General features: G+C 41.4%; 1 protein-coding gene across 2 annotated transcripts in view; it reads left to right on the top strand.

Moving 5' to 3' along the window:
* Window positions 1-19,646, top strand: part of ULK4 (unc-51 like kinase 4) — a 771,869-nt gene that overhangs the window by 35,084 nt on the left and 717,139 nt on the right. For both annotated transcript variants that reach the window (XM_075827083.1, XM_075827084.1), the window contains exons 8-9: window positions 1,470-1,545; window positions 4,420-4,509. In XM_075827083.1, coding sequence (XP_075683198.1) covers window positions 1,470-1,545; window positions 4,420-4,509 — 166 coding nt within the window. The remainder of the gene's footprint in view (window positions 1-1,469; window positions 1,546-4,419; window positions 4,510-19,646) is intronic.

The raw sequence follows: 19,646 nt of genomic DNA, 5'->3' as shown, positions 1-19,646 counted from the left end.
GATTCCATATATGGACAGTGACGTCAAGGGCTTTCCCGGGCACATTGCTCTAAGTAGCGCTGTGCCCGCGTAGTCCTCGGCGAGCGGAGGAGCTCCGCCGCTCTAAACTAATGCTAAAGCAGGGAGCTTACTGTTCCTTGCTTCAGCATTAAGTTAAACTGTATCTGTGTCCTGAGGATGCAGACACAGTTGACTGTGGGATAGGTCGGCTGGGATGGATGGGAGCTATGATTCCTCTCCTGGAGGATGAGCCCCTGATGTCACTGTCCATATATGGATAGCGACGCCAGGGGGGTTTCGCTCCAGGAGAAGTAGTCCATTGTACCTGCGCCCGGCCCGGTGCCCCCCCCCCCCTACTGTCTCACCCAGTTGCGCACAGGGCACATGCCCTGCCTGCCGCCCTACTATGCCCCTGCCTTACCTACTGGGTCCATGTGCGGCTGCAAAAAAATTTTTTTTCCTTGACAACCCCTTTAATGGTATGTCCTGCCCTGCACTATGGAAAGACCAGTCGGCCAAGGCAGTGTGATGCTCCGGGCAATGTTCTGCTGGGAAACCTCAAGTCCTGGCATTCATGTGGATGTTGCTTTGATATGTATCACCTACCTAAACATTGTTGGAGACCAAGTACAACCCTTTATGACCACTGTATTCCGTAATGGCAGTGGCCTCTTTCAGCAGGATAATGCGCCCTGCCACATTGAAAAAATGTTTGTCTGTGCCTTGACAGGTCAGATCTGTTTTGGCGGCACAAAGCGGATCTACATGATTTTAGGCTGGTGGTTATGGCTGAATGGTGTGTGTGTGTGTGTGTGTGTGTATAGGAGCAGGCATACGTGTGTGTGTGTGTGTGTGTGTGTGTGTGTGTGTGTTCATATGTGGTAATATATGTATTTGTGTGTGTGTATATGTATGTGTGTGTATATATATATATATATATGTGTGTATATATGTGTGTGTGTGTGTGTGTGTGTGTGTGTATGTATGTGTGTGTGTGTATATGTATATATATATATATATATATATATATGTGTATATATATATATATATATATAGCAGCACTTCAACAGATAAAGCATAGGGTGCTATGCGATCTTGATCATAATCCAAACGGTCCTATTAGATACACCTTAACGAAATGATCGCAGCACTCCAAAAAGTAGTTTCGAAAATAGAAAATGTGGTATATTTATCCATGTCAGATGCTATGTTTCAGTCCCCTCACAAGACCTTTCTCAAGTCCTGTGAGGGAACTGAAACGCAGCATCTGACATGGATAAATAAACAGTGCTGCCATCATTTCATTAATATATATATATATATATATATATATATATATATATATATATATATATATACATATATATATTACATTACACCTTGGAGGTCCTTAAGTCCTTACATTAATGTATATTTGTTGATCCCAACACTGTAAAAATACTTCTTTCTACTTCTATATCTCTAACCAGGACCATCATCTGCCAAGCCATCTCCAGAGTTCCAATCATTACTTAGTGGCTTGCTACAGAAAGACCCTCTCAAAAGGTAGGTGCAGGTATTATCTAAACCAGTGCTTCCCAATTCTGTGCTGATTAAGTCTTATTATATACCTTTATAGTGGACCTCTATTTTTCTGATACAGAGATCCAAATCTGCAGAAACAGAACATAAAATTTTGGCTGCTCGCATCCGCCACTAAGGGGAGCATTGGAGCTTAGTGTATACTGTTGTACATTAACCCCTTAATTACCAGCCTATTTTAGACCTTAATGACCAAGCTATTTTTTACGTTTTTCCATCGTTTCATTCCAAGAGCTATAACTTTTTTATTTTTGCGTCGACATCGCTGTATAAGGTCTTGTTTTTTGCGGGACAAGTTGTATTTTTTAATAGCACCATTTTTAGGTACATATTATTTATTGATTAACTTTTATTAACTTTTTTTTGGGGGGGGATAGAAAAAAATCAGAATTTTCGCCACTCTTTTTTGCATCCTAAATCTACGCCGTTTACCGTGTGGTATAAATAACACTGTTTATTCAGCGGGTTGTTACGATTGCAACGATACCAAATTTGTGTAGTTTTTGTATGTTTTACACAGTAAAAACTTTTTTTTTCAAAATTATTTGTTTTTATGTCACCATATTTGAAGAGTCGTAACGTTTTTATTTTTTCGCCGATGCAGCTGTATGAGGGCTTTTTTTTTGCGGGAAGACTTGTAGTTTTTATTGGTACCATTTTTGGAGTAGATGCGACTTTTTGATCACTTTTTAATCACATTTTTTTAAAGTCAGGATTCACAGAAAACAGCAATTTTTCCATCGTTTTTTAATTTAATTTTTTATGCCGTTCACCGTGCGGGTTAAGTAATGTAATGGCTTTATAGTCGGGGTCGTTACGGACGCGGCGATACCAAATATGTGTAACATTTCAACTTTTTATTTTGTTTTTTTTTTAATACTAAAGCAGTTTGTAAGGGGAAAAAGTGGGTTTTTCATTTTTTTTTTTTTCACATTTTTTTCTAAATTAACTTTATTAAACTTTTTTTTTTTAAACTTTTTTACTAGTCCCACTAGGGGACTTCACTATGCGATGCTCCGATCGCTATTCTAATACACTGCAATACTTCTGTATTGCAGTGTATTACTGTCTATCCGTTTAAAACGGACAGGCATCTGCTAGGTCATTCCTGCAGCATGATCTAGCAGGCATTCATTACAGGCAGACCTGGGGGCCGTTATTGGGCCCCCGGCTGCCATCGGAGACACAGACACTCTGCGATCTTATCGCCGGGTGTCAGTGGGATGAGAGGGAGCTCCCTCCCTCTCTCCAAAACCACTCGGATGCGGCGCTCGCTATTGAGCACCGCATCTGAGGGGTTAAACGGGTGAGATCGATACTAATATCGATCTCACCCGGCAGAGCAGGGACGCCCCCAGCCCTCAGCTGCCACTGGCAGCTGAGAGCAGGGAGATTTGACCCGCTCCCTGCTCTGTTTACTTATTCCCTTACTTTACTTATGCCCGTTAGTGACCAACGTAAAAAGACTATGGGCCGGTCACTAACGGGTTAAAGGGGTTGTTTGACAACAAAAAAAACATGGTTAGGCCTGATTCAGACTAACGTGGCGTTTTTCTGCACGCAAAACACGCAGCGTTTTGCCTGCGCAAAAGCCACTTGCCTGCTCCGTGAGGCAGCATGATATGATGCGCGGCTGCGTGCTTTTCTGTTTACATTTATCGTTTTGACAGCAGTTGCGCGAAACAGGCAGTTCGCACGGAACTGCTTCTGTGCGACCTGCGTGGTTTTCACGCACCCATTGACTTCAATGGGTGCGTGATGCGTGAAATACGCTGAGATATTGAACGTGTGGCGCTTTTTACGCAGCGGACAAACGCTGCGAAAAAAGCACGGACTGTCTGTACTGCCCCATAGACTTCTATTGGTCCATGCGTGCCACGTGAAAACCACGCGGCCTGCACGGACGCAATTCACGTTCGTGTGAATCCGCCCTTAGTGATGTCAAAATGTTAAATAAAGCAAATAACTGATATATTGCTATTTTATAAGTGGCACAGATGGCCGGATTGCAGCCACGACCTGTGGTCCCGGAAGATCGAAGGCTTTCAGGTAATCTGTGATGCGTCGTCACAGGCTCATGTAGCCGGATGCTAATTCCCTATCTGTGTGTATCCACACAACCAGTGACGTCATAAAGGGGCTGTTTGGCTGGCTCATATCATTAGCTAAGCCAGCCCCCTCCTCTCCGTATTGAATGACGGCAGCTGTGTTGCAGGGGCTTGGCTTCGCTAATGAACTGAGCCAGACCAAGAAGCTCGCTGCTATGTGAGGCTGTGACAACCCGTCAAAACTTACCTGAAAGCCTCCAAACTTTCTGGACCATGTGACCGCGGCTGCAATCGGTCGATTCGTGCACTTTTGTAAATAACAGTATATTAGTAAGTTGCTTTAGTTCAGATTTTGACACCATTAAACTTGTTCTTTGTCCTCCAACAACGGCGTTGAACTCCATAATAACACAGTATGCAGTAAGCTCCCATGCTCCCCCTATTGGCGATTGCAAGTAGCCAGAATGTCATGTTTCAAAAAGCGACTAAGATCGTACATCATTCTTACGCCTCATGCACACGACCATGTGCGCCGTCCGAGTCCCGTCAGTGATCCGAGGAAAGCTAGGATAGATGTTCTATCTTTCCTCAGATCAGAGACTTGGACCATTTTTCACAGTCCCAATTCACCCGTTATAGTGAATGGGTCCGTGAAGACTATCGGGTGCCACGTGGATGCCGTCAAAAACAGCCCGATTGGCACAACGGTCGTGTGCAAGAGACCTTACTGTGGAAAAAGTGCTTGATTCTGTTCATTATCTAGTAATGCAGCTGTAATATTGTATTTTAGATTTACCTGGACTGAATTACTTAGCCATTCTTTCTGGAAAAATGCATTTTCTGGCGGTAAAGGGGATGTTCCAGATATTCGTACCCTGAGGTAAGAAATTATAAATGTTCAAAGATTTAAAAATGTTGACATGTCTGATATTGGACAAAAGTCAATCGCACTACAGTACCACCCATTCAGCTGCTCACATTGTAAACCTTAGGGGCAACCAAGCATTAGCCCGAATAGAATAAGTATTTATTTCTCTTTTGACCCGAAAATCACGCCTGTGTGCATGAGGCATTACATATAATGTACTGGCAAACTGTGGGGTGGAATTGGGAATAAAACTGTCATTCCTCCATTGTTTTTTGGGTCTTGTTTTTACGGCGTTCACCCTGCGGTAAAAACCTAATTTTAACTTTATTCTGCGGCTCAATACGATTACGGCATTAGTAAAAGTAGTACTTTATACTAAAACTATATAAATTTACTAAGAAAACATTTTGTGCGATCGGGGGACAGAGGGAGCCCCCTCCCGCTGTTTAAACCTTTTTAGATGTCACTATTGACTATGGCCTCTAAGAGGTTATGCAGCCGGGATTAATGTTCTCTTTGAAACAGCTGCCACCTGCCGTGTATGTTGGAGCACAGCCCCTGAGCCTGCGCCATATTGGGGTAGCGCACATCCAGAATAGTAGTAGCTGTTTCCGTCAGGGTTCGTCGGTATCCGCTTGTATATGGATCTGGCATAGCTTTCAGGGCTACGTTATGAATGGAAGCCATGGTAGTCGTGTAAACAGAGTTTGCGTCAGAGCATTATGTCACTGAGGTTACCACACATGCTTAAGGCGGATCATCGTTTATTGGCATTGTGGTCTGTAGGGAATATTATAGGATCTAATATCTATAATTCTAGAGTCTTTCACCTTCCTTCATGCCTCAAGTGTGATCTGTTCATTTTATTGCAAAAGAATCTGCCAGTGTCCAGGATAAAAGGCTAAAAACACTGATTAGTAATTTGGAGGCGAAACAAATGATAATTTTTCTTGTTTGAAAATACTTTTTTTGGACCAAACTGATATTCACTAAGCTACATTTAAATGACATTAAAGCCGCTGTCTGGGCATGGGGCGAATTTTCATACTGATCGGTGGGGGTTCGACTGATACTGACCTATCCTGTGGACCACTCTGTCCTCGGACAACACCTTTTAAAATAATGTAAGAATAAAACAATAAAAATCATTGTAAATGTAAACATTTGTTTATGTCGGTGTTACGTGTTTTCTGGGATGAAGTTGAACACCATTAAACAGCATTCCTGTTATAGAACCGATAAAAACACAGGGACATATACAAAACCACCGAAAAAGGCCATACTTACAAATGGACACAGCCAGGTCAGAAATGCTGATGAAAGGGCGAGCAGGTGCTTTAAATAATAATAGCCACTCCCACTAGTCTTGAGGGGAGTGGTGTGTGGTGCATGGGATGTGTAGTAAGAAATAATAAATGAATAGTGTGTGTGCAAGTGTAATACTATAAGTGAAATATAGGGGGCAGTAATAAATGAAGTGCCTCAATAGAAATAAATGGATAATGGGGTGCAAGTGAGTGAAACATGGAGGGATAGTGTGTACGTCATAAGGCACAACGTGTATAGCCAGGTAGAAGCCTATTTGTGACGCCTTGATAATTCATAGAGCGGGCTACCCTGCTTGCTATGCCAAACAACAACACACCATGCTCTCCCAGCATCAAAGACCCGGCTGTGTCCAAGAGAAGCGAATATACAGGATCAGGAACGTTCTGTTCCAGTTTAGGAGTTAGGGACTCGCAAGTCTGGGGATCCTTGTCGTGGATTGCGAGCTTGCGTCCTTTTGGCCAAAATGATTACCAATACCCCAGGTATTATTCATTATTATGTATATTCGCTTCTCTTGGACACAGCCGGGTCTTTGATGCTGGGAGAGCATGGTGTGTTGTTGTTTGGCATAGCAAGCAGGGTAGCCCGCTCTATGAATTATCAAGGCGTCACAAATAGGCTTCTACCTGGCTATACACGTTGTGCCTTATGACGTACACACTATCCCTCCATGTTTCACTCACTTGCACCCCATTATCCATTTATTTCTATTGAGGCACTTCATTTATTACTGCCCCCTATATTTCACTTATAGTATTACACTTGCACACACACTATTCATTTATTATTTCTTACTACACATCCCATGCACCACACACCACTCCCCTCAAGACTAGTGGGAGTGGCTATTATTATTTAAAGCACCTGCTCGCCCTTTCATCAGCATTTCTGACCTGGCTGTGTCCATTTGTAAGTATGGCCTTTTTCGGTAGCATTCCTGTTATGCTGAGCTCAGCAGACATTGTCCATTGAAGCTCACAAGAATAAACAATTGCTTCTGCTGCCATCTAGTGGACATTATTGGCAATTGCTATATGACCTTTCCAGAGTACTGTGAAGCTGTCCACGTATGGATAAGAACACTTGAAATAATTATGAGGAAGTTGGTCCTAATTTTTTTGTATGTCACTTTATATCTGCAATGATCATACACATGAAATGGTTTAGTGATGCAACCTGGGTAGCCAGGGAAAGGAGTTTTCTCACCATGGCAAACCTTTTTTCAAATGAAGCTGGGCCGGCTATCGGCTGATCATCTTGGGTTCAGCTTCTGATTATCAGTAAATTGCAGGTGGTAGTTGTGGGGGGCTGCTGGGTAGAGGAAATGTAGTATTACATAGCACCCATTCTAATGTGGGTGCCCTTTCTTTGCAGCTCTCTACTCCATGGGCTGGGCTGGCAGCTGTAATAAACATATTTGATGTAAGTTTACTTTTCAATGTAACAATTGCAGCCTGGTACTTTTAGGAGCAAGTCTAATGGTAGCAGGAAAATAATTCCATAGGATTTGTGCTGCACAGGGGAAGTTGGGGAGACGGGAACAAAGGAGGTAATGGTGGTCATAAGCCGAATGACGAGCACAAAGTGGGTTGATGGCTGGAGCTAAAAAGTGTAGACTGGGTACAATACTTTTTATAAATAAAGCTTTTTTTTTTTTTTCTGCTATGGAAGGAAATATGTTTGTAATCTAAGTCTTATTTTTGTTTTGCATGTAAGCAGTAAATGTATCCGTTGGTATAGAAGTGATTTAATCATGTTCACTTTGACTACCTTACTACTACCTTAAACATATATACAAAGCCATTTTTTTATTTTTATTTCGGTGAGAGAACGGTCACTGTAACCGGCTGTTTCATAGACGTTGAATAGAGCGTCAACGGACACGTGAGACCGCTGCTTTATTCAAAATCCTTCTCACTGCGATTGTGCTGAGAAGAGAATGGGGGTCGGGCCTCCCAGCGAATATACATTTATTACCGATCCTGTGGATAGATAGGCGATGAATGTTCTTCGTGGGAAAATGCCTTTAATCCCAGCTGCTTCCTAGTTACAAAGTTGGAAAAAGTCCTATGTCCATCAAGTTCAACCATCGATGTGGCTGTAGAAAGCTGCCTGCTGTTCCGGAATTTACAATCAGCCAGGAGATGAGTAGTACGGTTTACCCTTAAAACAATGGCAAAGCATTTTAACCCCTTCCCAACATTTGACGTAAATTTACATCATAGTGAGGAGGGGAGATATGGAGCGGACTCCTGAGCTTGGCCTGCTCCAAACCCAATGGGTGTCCGTTATGTGTTGCAGCCGACACCGCACTGTAACTGCCGGGTTTGGAGAAAACGAATCACTCATGTTTAACCGTTGGGTTACTGCAATAACTAGCGACAGCAGCATTTAAGCCATTTAGAAAGAGGGGAGCCTTCTGTCATCCTATCGACCCCGAGCCGCGAGGGGGGATTTTGCAGTCCCCAAAAAATTGATAGTCTATCGGGGGGCCGACTCCTGGGACCCCCGCCGATCAGCTGTTTTGACGAGCAGGTCTTCCCCTTCATTTCTACTTGCTCGCTACTTGCAGTAGAGTATTGCAGCCTTTTCCCATTCACTTTAATGGGAGAAAAGGCTGCACTACCTCTGAATCGCCGTTATATCTGTGTCGACTATTCGTTATGTGGTAATAACTTTGGAATGCTTTTATGTATCCAAGCGATTCTGAGATTTTCTTGTGACACAATGTACTTTGTTAGTGGTAAAATTTGGTAGATTTTATATTCCGTGTTTGTGAAAAAACACCAATTCAGAGAAAATGTGCAAAAATTAGCATTTTCTAAATTTTAAATGTATTTGCTTGTAAGACAGACAGTTATACCACACAATATAGTTACTAGTTAACATTTCACATATGTCTACTTTATCTTGGCATTGTTTTTTGAATGTCCTTTTATTTTTCTAGGACGTTACAAAGCTTATAATGTTAGCAGCAATTTCTCACATTTTCAAGAAAATTTCAAAAGGCTATTTTTTCAGAGACCAGTTAAATTCTGAAGTGGCTTTGACAGCCTTAGGGCTTATTTAGACGAACGTGTAATACGTCCGTGCAACACGCGTGATTATCACGCGCCTCGCACGAACCTATGTTTGTCTATGGGGTCGTGCAGACTGTCCGTGAGTTTCACGCAGCGTGTGTCCGCTGCGTAAAACTCACGACATGTCCGATATTTGTGCATTGTTCGCGCATCACGCACCCATTGTAGTCAATGGGTGTGTGAATATCACGCGCAGCACACGGAAGCACTTCCGTGTGACGCGCGTGATTCGCGCAACCGCAGTAAAAAGTATGAATGAAAACAGAAACACCATGTGCTTTTCTGTTTACAAACAGTGTAATAATGATGGCGGCTGAGCGAAAATCACGCAGCCACGCATCATACGCGTCTGACACACAGAGCTGTTAAGTACTTTTTGCGCGCGCAAAACGCACACGCTCATGTAAATTCGGTCTTCTATATTAGAAAGTCCCCATATATCACCCCATTTTAAAATCTGCACTCCTCAAAGTTTTCAAAACCGCATTCAGAAAGTTTCTTACCCCTTTAGGCGTTTCACAGGAATTAAAGCAAAGTAGAGGTGAAATTTAACCACTTAAAGAGACTCTGTCACCAGATTTTGCAACCCCTATCTCCTATTGCAGCAGATCGGCGCTGCAATGAAGATAAGAGTAACTTTTTTTTTTTTAAACGAGCATTTTTGGCCAAGTTATGACCATTTTTATATTTATGCAAATGAGGCTTTCTAATGTACAACTGGGCGTGTATTATGTGCGTACATCTGGGCGTTTTTACTTCTTTTACTAGCTGGGCGTTGTGAATGGGAGTGTATGATGCTGACGAATCAGCATCATCCACTTCTCTTCACAACGCCCAGCTTCTGGCAGTGCACAGACACACAGCGTGTTCTCGAGAGATCACGCTGTGACGTCACTCACTTCCTGCCCCAGGTCCTGCATCGTGTCGGACGAGCGAGGACACATCGGCACCAGAGGCTACAGTTGATTCTGCAGCAGCATCAGCGTTTGCAGGTAGGTAGCTACATCGACTTACCTGCAAACGCCGATGCTGCTGCAGAATCAACTGTAGCCTCTGGTGCCGATGTGTCCTCGCTCGTCCGACACGATGCAGGACCTGATTCGTCAGCATCATACACTCCCATTCACAACGCCCAGCTAGTAAAAGAAGTAAAAATGCCCAGATGTACTTTTACTTTAAACACGCCCAGTTGTACTTTAGAAAGCCTCATTTGCATAAATATAAAAATGGTCATAACTTGGCCAAAAATGCTCGTTTAAAAAAAAACAAAAACGTTACTCTTATCTACATTGCAGCGCCGATCTGCTGCAATAGGAGATAGGGGTTGCAAAATCTGGTGACAGAGCCTCTTTAAGGACACGGCCAATTTTTGCCTTGAGGACAGAACAATTTTTTTATATTTCCCTCTTTGTATCCCGACGCTCATAACTTTTATTTTTATTTTTTGTACGACGTAGTTGTTTTTTGCGGGACGAGTTGTACTTCATGTAGGTACCATTTTTTTGGTACAAGTACATTATAGTTTAATTCATATAAATTCTTATTTTGGTAAAAATGCAGAAAAAAAGCAGTTCCACTGCAGTTTTTTTAATATTTTTTTATTTTATTTTACACCATAAACTGGTCACCATAAATAATTTTATACATTTGTTGTTCGGGTTGTTACGGTCGTGGTGATACCAAATATGTCTATTTTATCTCATGTTTTGGAACTAATATTTTAAAAAGTTTATTGTAAAAAAAAAAAATTTGTATTAAATATAACATTTAATTTTTGACATTTACCTTTTTTTTTTTTTTTTTTCTCTCCCATAAAGGGTTTTTTTATTTTAATTTTTTAACTGTAATTTAATGCCATATATCTATATGCCAGTACATTAGCCTGTGTACTGATTGTACACAGGCAGGTGTTAGGGCATACCTCAGTATGCCCGAACAGGAAATATGTTGACCCTAGGCTGTCTGGCCATACGAGTTATGGGCTTTGATCGCGTCACAGGGCTTTTCAGTAATAAAATTGAACAAGCAGTTGAAGCTAAATAACAGTGCAGTGAGAAAGTACGTAAGTCCATTAAGCTTTCCTCTTATTTACTTTTAAACTCCGCAATCAGATTTGATCGGGGCATTCAAGGGGTTAACGGCGGAGAGTAGAGGTTTCTCTTCTCTCCGCCGTTAGAGCAGGGCTGCGGCTGTGTATTACAGCTGTTGCCCCGCTCTCAATCGCGCACGGACATGGCTGTCACACAGGACGAGACTGCTCGTCCTAATGCACGAAGTACCCGCCGCTCAGGACCAGCATTTTCGTCCTGTGTCAGTAACTAGTTAAACTTTTACATTTTTTTTTTTTGCCAAAATTCATTTGTAACACGTTTTTCTGCAATACAGAAGGTTTTACAAGAGAAACGCAACTCAATATTTATTGCCCAAATTCTGCGGTTTTTAGAAAAATTCCACATGTGGCTCTAGTGTGATAGTGGACTGAAACACAGGCCTCCGGAGCAAAGGATCACCTATTGGATTTTGGGGCCTCCCTTTTTTTTTTTTTTTTTTTTTAAATATATTTTAGGCACCATGTCAGGTTTGATGAGGTCTTGTAGTGCCAAAAATGGAACCCCCAAATTGACCCCATTTTGGAAACTACACACCTCGAAATTCTAGGGGTATAATGAGCATTTTGACCCCCCACAGGTTTTTTGCTAAACTTATTGGATTTCGTTTGTAAAAATGAAAAATCGACTTTTTTTTTTTCTGAAAAAACCCATAGAATTTTCTCATTTTTACAAGGAATAAAGGAGAAAAAAAGCACCCCAACATTTTGTAAAGCAATTCTTCCTGTTTATGGAAATACTCCATATGTGGTAATAAACTGCTGTATGGACCCACGGAAGGAGCGCCATTTGGGGTTGGGAACCCAGATTTTGCTGTAATGGTTTTTAGTGCCATGTCGTGTTTGTCCCCTGGAGCAACCAAAACAGTAGAAACCCCCAAAAAGTTACCCCATTTTGTAAACTACACACCTCAAGAATTTTATCTTGGGGAATAGGTAGCATTTGACCCGACAAGTTTTTTTGCAGAATTTATTAGAATTGGCCGTGAAATTGAAAATTTTATTTTCTAATAAAATTTAATTTTAGCTCAGATTTTTCATTTTCACAATAGATAAAGGAGAAAAAACACCCCTACATCTATGAAGCAAACTCTAATGAGCACAGCAATATGTGTAATAAACTGCTGTTTGGAGACTGGGCAGGGCTCAGAAGGGAAGGAGCACCATTTGACTTTTGGAGCCCAAGTTTTGCTGGAATGGTTTGCAGCACCATGTCACATTTGCAAAGCCCCTGAGGGGTCAAAACCGTGCAAATCCCGCAAAAGTGACCCCATTTGGGAAACTAAACCCCTCAAGGAATTTATCTAGCGGTATAGTGAGAATTTTGACCCCACTGTTTTTTGGCTGCATTTATTGTAATTAGGCAGTGAAAATTAAAACCTACATTTTTTTCCACAAAAATGTATATATATTTTTTTTCATTTTCAAAAGGAATAAAGGAGAAAAAGTACCTCAACACTTGTAAAGCAATTTCTCCCTAGTAGGGAAATACCCCATAGGTGATCATAAACGGCTGTTTGGACGCACGGTAGGGTTCAGAATGGCAGGAGTGCTACTTGACACGCAAATTTTGCTTGAAACCCATGAGAAGTGACTCCATTTTGGAAACTACACCCCTCAGGGCATTCATCCAGGGGTGTAGTGAGCATTTTGACCCCACAGGTGTGTCATAGATTTTATTAGAATTAGGCCTGGTTTACATGAGCGTGTGCGTTTTGCGCACGCAAAAAACGTGGCATTTTGCGTGCGCAAAAGGCACTTAACAGCTCCATGTGTCATGTTCATATGGTGCGCGACTGCATGCTATTCACGCAACCGCCATCATTAATGACACTCCGTTTGGATGTTTGTAAACAGAAAAGCATGTGGTGCTTTTCTGTTTACATTCATCGTTTGACAGCTGTTGCGCGAATCACGCTCGTCCCACGGAAGTGCTTCCGTGAGGCATGCATGATTTTCACGCACCCATTGACTTCAATGGGTGCGTGATGCGCGGACAACGCGCAAATATAGGACATGTCGTGAGTTTTTTTGCAACGGACTCACGTTGCACAAAAATCACGGACTGTCTGCACTGGCCCATAGGCTAACATAGGTCCGTACGTCACGCGTGAAAATCACGCGCGTCGCACGGACGTATAACACGCTCGTGTAAACGAGCCCTTAGGCAGTGCAAATGAAAAATTAAATTTTTCCCAAAAATATGTAGTTATGCTTCCAAATTTTTTCCCCAAAAGGGGTAAGAGGAGAAAGTAAAAACAACACAATTTGTTATGCAATTTCTACCGAGTATGGCAATATCCCATGTGTGGCTTTTTGGGCTCATGGGCAGAGCTCAAAATGGAAGGCGCGCCATTTGGCTTTTAGAGCGCAGATTTTTCTGGACTGGTGTACAGGCGCCATGTTGCATTTGCAGAGCTCCCTTAGGTATAAAAGTAGAGTGGAAAACCCTGAGAAGTGACCCTATTTTGTAAACTACACCCCTCAAGGCATTTATCATTTGCCTGGATATATGTCCGGGCTTAGGAGTGAAAAAGCAGATGCGCATTTGAGAACTATTTTGGTGATTTTTCTCATCATTGGCCCACCATGGCAGGACTCTGGGGTCAAATAGTAAAACAAACCCCCAAGTAGTGACCCCCATATTGGAAACGGCACCCCTCAAGGCATTTTTTAAGTGGTGTAGTGAGCATTTTGACCCCACAGGTGTTTTTTTTTTTTATTTATTTATTTTTTATTTTATTAGAATTGAACGCTCAGTGGATGGTGCAAAGTGAAAATTGCAATTTTCCACTGATATGCCATTTTAGTGCACAATATGTTGTCCCCAGTTCGTGCCACTGAAGACAAATACCTCAAACTGTTAAGCGGGTTCTCCTGGGAATGGTGATGCCATATATGTGGACGTAAACTGCTATTTGGGCACACTGTAGGGTTCAGAAGGGAGGGAGCGCCATTTGGCTTTTAGAGCGCGGATGTTTCTTAGTAATTGTTCTGTTTGGAGTTTTGCTGGTATTTCAGTTTACAACGTGGGGGCATATGTAATCTGTACGGAGTACATGAGGGTATAATAATGCGTTAAATAAATAATAATTCATAGATGTGTGGTCCGTGTCACACTGATAAATGGTGCCCAATCTTATCCACTTTTGGAACACTGCACATTTTGCATGGCCATAATCAGAGAGCCAGAACATTTTATTGTTTTCTCCACCGGCGCTGTGTGAGGGCTTATTTGTTGCGGGACAATCTGTAGTGTTCATTGGTACCATTTTGGGGTACATGCGTTGTTTTGTTTTTTTGTTTTGTTTTTTTTTTGCTAAATTTTTATTTCATTTTTCGGCAAGCAATGTGACCAAAACCCATAAATGCTGATGTTTTTTATTGTTTTGTTTCACTGCGTTCATCGTGCACTATAAATTACAATTTTACTTTATCCTACAGGTCGATACGATACGGCGATAACATATATTTATAGTTTTTTTTTATGTTTTGCATCGTCTGCACAATAAAATCATTTTTGTTTTGCCATATTCGGAGAGCCATAACTTTTTTTATTTTTCTCTGGAAAATGCTGCGGGAGGGCTTGTTTTTTGCGGGACGTGCTGTAGTTTTTAATGGTATAATTTTGGGGTACATGCAACTTTTTTAAATCTTCTTTTTTTTTTTTTTTTGTATTCTGTTTTGGGAAGAGTAAAACCAGTGATTCTGGAATTTTATTTTCTTACGGTGTTCACCCTGCGGGTAAAATATCATGATATTTGTATAGTCCGGATCGTTACGGACGCTATGATACGATATATGTGTACTTTTTTTTTTTTTTAATGTGTTCTGTTTTTCCTTGTAATAAAAGGCTTATTATGGGGAAAAAAGGCGGTTATTATTTTAAACTTTACATTTTTTAAATGTTTTACTTGTTTTATTTTTTTTATTTTTTTTCCCGATCTTTGCACCCATTAGCTGGTAATGCAAATCTAATTACCTTGATGCAGCGTTGCTTTTGATCGCTGCGTCTAAGGGATTAATCGGCCGGATCGGAGCCTGGTTGTAAATATATAGCCAACACCTGGCGTGATGGCACTGGCTCAGCTTGAGCCAGCTCCATGACATACAGTAACTCTCAAGGAACTGTGATTGGTCAGTCTGCTGTGACTAACCAATCAAAGCGATCGCCGGTAGGGGACCGCTGTGGTTGGTCCCCTGCCGTCTTACTGTGCTGTTCAAATGTCATAAATAGTTGATGGCACAATTCTGTCACCTTGTCCTTTGACAGGGTGACAGTTGTTAGCCAGGACGCACCATTACGTCTTGGTGCCTTTAAGCACTACAATACAGGATGTACCGGTAAAAAATTCTAAATAAATGTAATTTATTTTCTAACCATAAAAAAAATTGCGTTTTCTTTGTTGTGTTTTTTTTTAAAAAAAAAGCCTTTTTCCCATTTTTTTAAACTATAAAAAAATTAACATAATCAATATCGGCAGGTGTGTAAAACTATTAAAATGTAACTAATCATCCCGCATGGTGGGGGAAAAAAAAAAGTTAAATGCTGTGATTGGTATTTTTTGGTTACCACGCCTACCCCCCCCCCAAAAAAAAAATAAATGGAATAGCCATTGAGCAAAAAGTCATATGTATCAACAAGAAATACAGCTCACCCTGCAAAAAACAAACCCTCACGCCACACTTTTGATGAAAAAAATACACAAACTAGTTAAGGGTCTCAGAATATGGCGACATAACGCTTTTTTGTTTTTTAACAAATTGTTCTTTTTAAAACTTCTTCTTTTTATTGAACGTTTTTTCCAAACAATTAAGGTTGTGGGGAAAACAGAAGGAAAGAAGGGAGGGGGAACAATGTAATACAATCAGCAGTCCAGAGGATCAGTTGTATTTCCAGTAAACACAAATTACACCATCAAGAAATTGACGTAACTGGCCAAGCAGGATAAATGGATTGGGGGAGGGGGGGAAAGAAAGGAAAACAAAATAACGTTCAATTTTTTATCTCGCTGTGCTTATGAAGGAAACAATGCAGATGAAACACTCACATTTTCTGTAAGTTGTATGCAATTCCCCACCCCAGTGAACTTGAAAAAGAAAAACCTAAATCCGGGATGGAGGCGTCCGCGGGAACCAGCCCACCGCACACATCCACCCCAACAGAACCCATCGTATCTATGCGGGGACAGGGGAGAAATAGTAAGGACATGAAGGAGCATGGCTCTCGCCCACACCAGACAACCACCAGGATCCTGACCATATCTTACACGGGTGCATTCCCCAGGAGCACCTGTTCGTGGAACCAGACCGTTGGTTCAAAGCACTTCTGTATTTGTATCTGAAAGTTTTGTGGGAGCAATGCAATGAACGTTTCCCATGTTCAAAAAACTGTTGGACCTGTAATTCCTTATGGAGAGAGGCCGCTACCCAGTCCATTTTCAAGAGATAGGATAATTTATCCAAGAATAATTTGAAAGGTGGGGGCTGATTAGCAAGCTAGGTTTGTAATATGGCTTTCGTCCCCACCGCCACATAATGCAACAATTTGTGTGCCCCGGGGGAACACTCTTGAACTTCCGGGTCCATGTACCTAAACACCGCCCACAGTATCGTATCCGGGACAAAATTGGTGAGGTGAGTAGTAGTGAATGTGCGTATGCGAGACCAAAATGTACGAATGTACGGGCACGACCACAAACAATGGTAGAGATTGGCTGCGGGTGCTTGACATTTGAAGCAACACGATGATGTGTAGATGCCAATCTTATACCCCACACTTGGAGTCAAATACGACCTATGGGCAATCTTAAGTCGCATTTCCAGAAAGCGAGCAGAGGGAAGAAGTTCATGTGCCTGCTCTAGAGCCGGCAGTATTGTGGTAGGAGTCAGAGTCTGATCGTCACCCTGCCATTTAGTTAGAGGAGTCTGGGATTGTGAATAATCAAGGGGAACATGAAGGAATTGGTAGTTTCTAGTTATTTGGCCCTTCGGGGAGTTGAGACTGGAGAATTTTAGAAGCAAATAAGGATTCCATTCCAAGTCTGGCAGTTGTGGTAAAACCTTTTTTATATTGGTGTCGACTTGAAGAAAACAAAAGTGATCGATCGGTAACTCGGGATATTTAGTTAAATAGTTAATGCGTCTCATCTGTAGGGGTGAGATATATTGGGAGGGTATGGAAAATATATAGAAGACGAGGGAACTCCGTCATCTTAAGAAGATTGGACTTCCCTAGGTATGAAAGGGTTAAGTGCTTCTAATTTGATAGTCTTTTCTAATTCCTCTATATAACTTGCTATATTAAGTCTGTTGAGTTTAGCAGGGTGTCTGGAGATTTGGACTCCTAAATATTTGATTGCCTGAGTGTTCCATTTAAATGGCAAGGCGGCCGCCCAGAGGGGTCTAGAAGGCCCTCGCAACAGCAGTGCCTCCGTCTTGTCCCTATTCAAATAGTATCCCGATAATCGGCCCACCCGGTCTAGTTCTTCAAGAATGGGAATTAGGGTCCGCAACTACCAACAGGATGTCATCCGCAGAAGCGGCTACTTTTAGTTCTAGATCCCGTATAATAAGGCCCTGAAAAGTTGAGGTTTTGGAAAGGTGATGCAGTAAGGGATCTATGGAAAGATTAAACAGAAGGGGGAACAAATTGTTCTTATTTGGAAACCGTAGTAAAACATAAAAAAAAACAAATTTGGTATCGCTTTATTCCTGTTGACCCACAGAATACATTTTAACATGTCATTTTTACCGTAAGGTTGAACTTTGTAAAAACAGAATCCAAAAAACTGGAGGAGTTGCTGTTTTATTATCCATTACACCCACAAAAAGTTTTTTACTACTAATAATAATAAATGGAGCCATTAAAAATTACAGCTTATCCTGCAAAAAAAAGTCCCCATACAGCTATGTCGCTGGAAACAGAAATAAGTTATAGAAGTGAGGAAAGAACGAAAATGAAAACAGGACTAACTTTTGTGCTTCAGTTTTTTTCTGAAAAAAATGTATCTTCTTGTGGGTTCGACTCCTGGAACTGGAGCTGATGATTGCTGGGGGAAATTTATCTGGCCACGCATTTCCCTGCAATGGCCACTCCAAGAAACTAAATGGGTGACCACAGAATACATGACTGGAGCTGGAGTTGTTCTTGTTCTGCAGCTCTCTGCTCTGGCAAATAGAGGGGAATCTCGTGCAGGAGAAACCCTCCCTGCCCCATGCCATCAGTATGCTTTAATAATCTTGATGAGATATGAGATGTATTTTATATATATTATAGTATATAGTAATTTTAGACATTTAGGCCGGGTGACAGACGTCTTTTTTTTTTTAACGGCCGTCATGCGGCTGTATTTAAATTACTGCATGTCTATGGGGCTTATAACATGGCTGTTTTCCTAACGGACAGTGTGAACGACCTGTGGAAAAATAGGACATTTCCTATTTTTTCAGTTTTCTCGGATCCCTCAATAGACTCAATTCTATGAGGGATCTGGAAAAACAGGTCCATCACGGGCCCATCTTAAAGGGAATGTTTTGCTAGAATAAAATTTTTTATTTTATTTTAGTTAAACGGTTAGAACAATGTGTAATTATTTATGTACTCATTTTTTTTAATTTTTTCACAAGTCCGGAAATATTATAAATTAGATTCTAATTTATAACATTTCCATGTGCTGGTCACTAGAGGGAGCAATTCCCAAAATTGCAGCATTGGCATGTTGTAAAGCAACCTCATTGCTTTATGCTGAAAATTTGGAGAATACACACTCTAGTGTGCTCAAAGAATCCCCCCTCCTTTATCCTGGCTAGTGCCAGGAGAAAGGAGGGGGTTAAATGTTCAAACCTCCTACACTGTGTGCCGTCATTTTTTTGAGCGAATGCACAGTGTAGGAGGATTAGATACAGTATACATGAACATACACAAACATAATTACCTGCTCCTGCCTCCGCTCCCTCCGCTCGTAGTCCTTGTTTCTCAACATATGGACAGAAGCTGCGACCGGAAGTTGTCATCTGTCCGGCCGCGGCTTCCGGTCCACATGAAAATGGCGCCGGATGTCGCTTGGCCGAAGACCTTCCTTTTGGACTGTGTGGGAGCGGCGCATGCGCCGTTCCCACACAGACGGCGTACGCTGTAGTGAATGGAGCGGCTCCCGTTCGCATTCACTATGTGGGGATGTATGTGGTGTATTCCATCTCTGTATGTGTCGTTAATCGACACATACAGTGATGAAAAAAAAAATGGCAGTCCCCATAGAGAAGTAAAAGTTAGAAAAAAGAAAAAAGTACAACACAAAAACACAAATAAATAAAATTTATTTTACTAACATACTAAATGCAAAAACATATAAAAATTTTTTTTTCCCGTGACACCTTCCCTTTAAACGGACGATTTGACACCTGGTCATGTGAATAAAGCCTTAGAAAAGAACAGAAAACTGACCTTATGTGTAGATCATCTCCAGGAAGTCCATGATATTGCCAGCATTAAGGTTGCTTCTATATACTTTTTATTCAGAAGAGTCTTTTGTTTCTGGCCTCCTCTAGGTTATGTTGCAGTCCTGTTAAAATATCTGGATTATAGGATGCTGGATTAAAGGAATATTGCTACCATGCGATGAAGTTTCTGT

The sequence above is a fragment of the Rhinoderma darwinii genome, chromosome 5 (genome assembly GCF_050947455.1).
Source record: "Rhinoderma darwinii isolate aRhiDar2 chromosome 5, aRhiDar2.hap1, whole genome shotgun sequence".
In the NCBI taxonomy this organism is placed as follows: domain Eukaryota; kingdom Metazoa; phylum Chordata; class Amphibia; order Anura; family Rhinodermatidae; genus Rhinoderma; species Rhinoderma darwinii.
The sequence above is the reverse complement of the archived record's forward strand: the minus strand, read 5'-3'. Positions and strand labels throughout refer to the sequence as shown.